This window comes from Triplophysa rosa, linkage group LG1 (genome assembly GCF_024868665.1).
Source record: "Triplophysa rosa linkage group LG1, Trosa_1v2, whole genome shotgun sequence".
Lineage (NCBI taxonomy): Eukaryota > Metazoa > Chordata > Actinopteri > Cypriniformes > Nemacheilidae > Triplophysa > Triplophysa rosa.
The window spans coordinates 296,431-298,930 of NC_079890.1; the positions used below are offsets into that span (position 1 = coordinate 296,431).

Below are 2,500 nucleotides of genomic sequence, written 5' to 3' on the forward strand. Positions count from 1 at the left end.
TAAACCGAAGCGGCTGAACCTGCGGAGGGAAAGGGGACGGCCATAAATCATAAGCAGCTGACACGCTACAACAAGCAAATGTGATGATTGCTAACTATCCCAACTAAAAAGAGACTTCAGCTCTCAGCTAGAGCTGTCACGATATACCGTGATATGAATAACCGTGATCACTGATATTGTGTTACTGTTACACGTACATGATGATAATTCAGTGCCTTATAGTCAACTAAAACTACTGAAACATTTCTCTTCATAGGAAACAAATCAAATGTAGCCCTAAATATTATGTGGAAGAATCAACTAAATGAAGATAAGAAATGTTTAAACTAAAACCTACATTCAAATAACCTTTACAGCAAATTAAAAGCTAATAATAAAATGTCAAAGTCAAATAACTAAATAATTACCATGAAAACTTCTCTGGTTAAAACAGCAATTTTGTTTTAAGAGTCACAGTGGTTGCAAACTCTCTCACTACATTAATATTAACACACAAAATTCCAGATGAATTTGAGCGACAGCATTATATATTTGTATCGTGCCCATGATAATGGAGTCATATGTAAATCTGATATTGTGACAGCTCTAATCTCTACTCTCATTGGTTAGTAATAAACAGACAACATATGACAGTATATGGAAATGAAGATGAGTGCACGACAAACCCAAACGACACAGAGCTATTGTGTCAAGAAGAGAAAGGTTGATGTGTGATGATGTCAGGCATGTTCATGTGTTTGGACTGGTAATGTATGATAGTGGTAACGCGTGAGCACGTGTCGGCATGAGAGCACGCGTGTGTAAAGGAGATGAGGCTCTCTGACAAGCGGTTTGCATAACAACAGGCTGTGTGTCGCAGAGAAAAGAGGCCGGACACACGCTTCTTTCATCTGCGCTCTGATAGAAGAGGGCATTAGCTAATGGAGGCAGCGGGAGAGAGCTGCCATCCACCGCCTCTCAAGACCCATTACCAGACGCACTGACAATGAAACCAAACCACATCAAGCACCCTCAAGATGAAAATTGAGATGAGGGGGGGTGACCGTATGACAGGCATCAAGGGTTTGGAGAGAGCCGGGCTGATGCAGAGGCTGAAGAGACACAGAGAGAGAGATCTGAAGAGAAAATGGAGGACGCTGATGCTTCTCCAAGAGCCTGAGAGTCGTGGTAATGAAGAGAAGATCGCTCTCCAAACACAAGAACATGTATATACACTGATGCCTACATCACAGGCAACACTCAAAACCTAGTCTATGAGAAATCACTTCATTCCGTGTGTTCATCACAGGTCTCTCGGATCACAACTTTAAAGAGATCGTTCAGCCATTCATGAATCATGTCAATGTCAAACCTGTATGAGTCTGTTTCTCCTTCAGACATGAAAGAAGATATTTTGAAGAACCTTATAGACTTCCATTGTATGAACACAAAACCACTGAGATGTTTCTCAAAATATCTTTTGTGTTCCACTGAAGACTCGCATGCAGATTTACAACCACATGAGAGAGAATGAATGATGACAGATGACTGTCTCCAAGTCTCACACTCAATAATATGAATCCTTATATTTTCAAAATGACTGAGAGTAAACTCAAGCTATAGTTACATCTGTGTTTGTCCTGAAAACTGAAGCCTGGACACTTCCAGAATTTGTTGCGAGGTATAAAACCTCTGGAGAGCAGAAGACCACAGACATCAGGACAGATTCAGATGATGTATAACGTGATAATCCTCTGAACACACGCACGCACACACACACACACGCTTCAGAGACTTAAACCATGGTCTGTTTGAATACTGGATTCTGATTGGCTGGAAGGTGTGCATTAAAACCATCTAACGCACGGGTAGCTCCAGTCAGTTTGATTACATTTGAAATTTAACTGACAAAATCACGGTAATTTCCACCTGTCTGATCTAAAATTTCACTGTAAACATCAATAAAAGCTTTCACTTGGCAAATGACCATGGTATAAGCGGGATAATCCACAGCTAGCCGTGCGTTAAAGGACCAGACGTTCTTGCATTAAAACCCTTTAACGCACGGCTAGCTGTGGATTATCCCTAACGTGCTTGTGGCTGTCATGTTTCAGATATTAAAGAACACAACATCGGGTTGGTGAAGCTAGCTCTGTCTTTATCGGTCTTGTTTTCTATTCACCGCATGGGATCAGACGGTCAGATCATCATCATGACAGCACACATTAGTGGACTGTTTGAGCAAAAGTCAGTTGTATCGTGATATTCATCGCACGGCTTTAAACTTGATCAAAAATGATCAAACTTAGAAGTTGTTGAGATTTGATGAGAATGTGTGACTGAAACTCAAGGCACTTGTTGTTTCTCACCGGGTGTTTGGAAGTTCAGACGGCGTAACTCCACGGGGTCTGTGGGGTGATGACACGGCATTTCTTTACCGCTGGGCAAACTGCCCTTCCTGGCTTCTGACTCCGCCCGTTTCCTGTGAAACACACAGAAAAACACCATTCATTTCACAACA

At 41.6% G+C, this 2,500-nt stretch overlaps 1 protein-coding gene across 26 annotated transcripts in view; it reads right to left on the reverse strand.

Annotated features, from left to right (window-relative positions):
- Window positions 1-2,500, reverse strand: part of ptprda (protein tyrosine phosphatase receptor type Da) — a 158,188-nt gene that overhangs the window by 12,652 nt on the left and 143,036 nt on the right. For 14 of the 26 annotated variants that reach the window (XM_057344419.1, XM_057344236.1, XM_057344226.1 and 11 more), the window contains one exon: window positions 2,349-2,461. In XM_057344419.1, the coding sequence (XP_057200402.1) occupies window positions 2,349-2,461 (113 nt within the window). Of the gene's footprint in view, window positions 20-2,348; window positions 2,462-2,500 lie in introns of all 26 variants that reach the window. The other 12 variants (XM_057344337.1, XM_057344328.1, XM_057344361.1 and 9 more) reach the window with 1 other exon arrangement.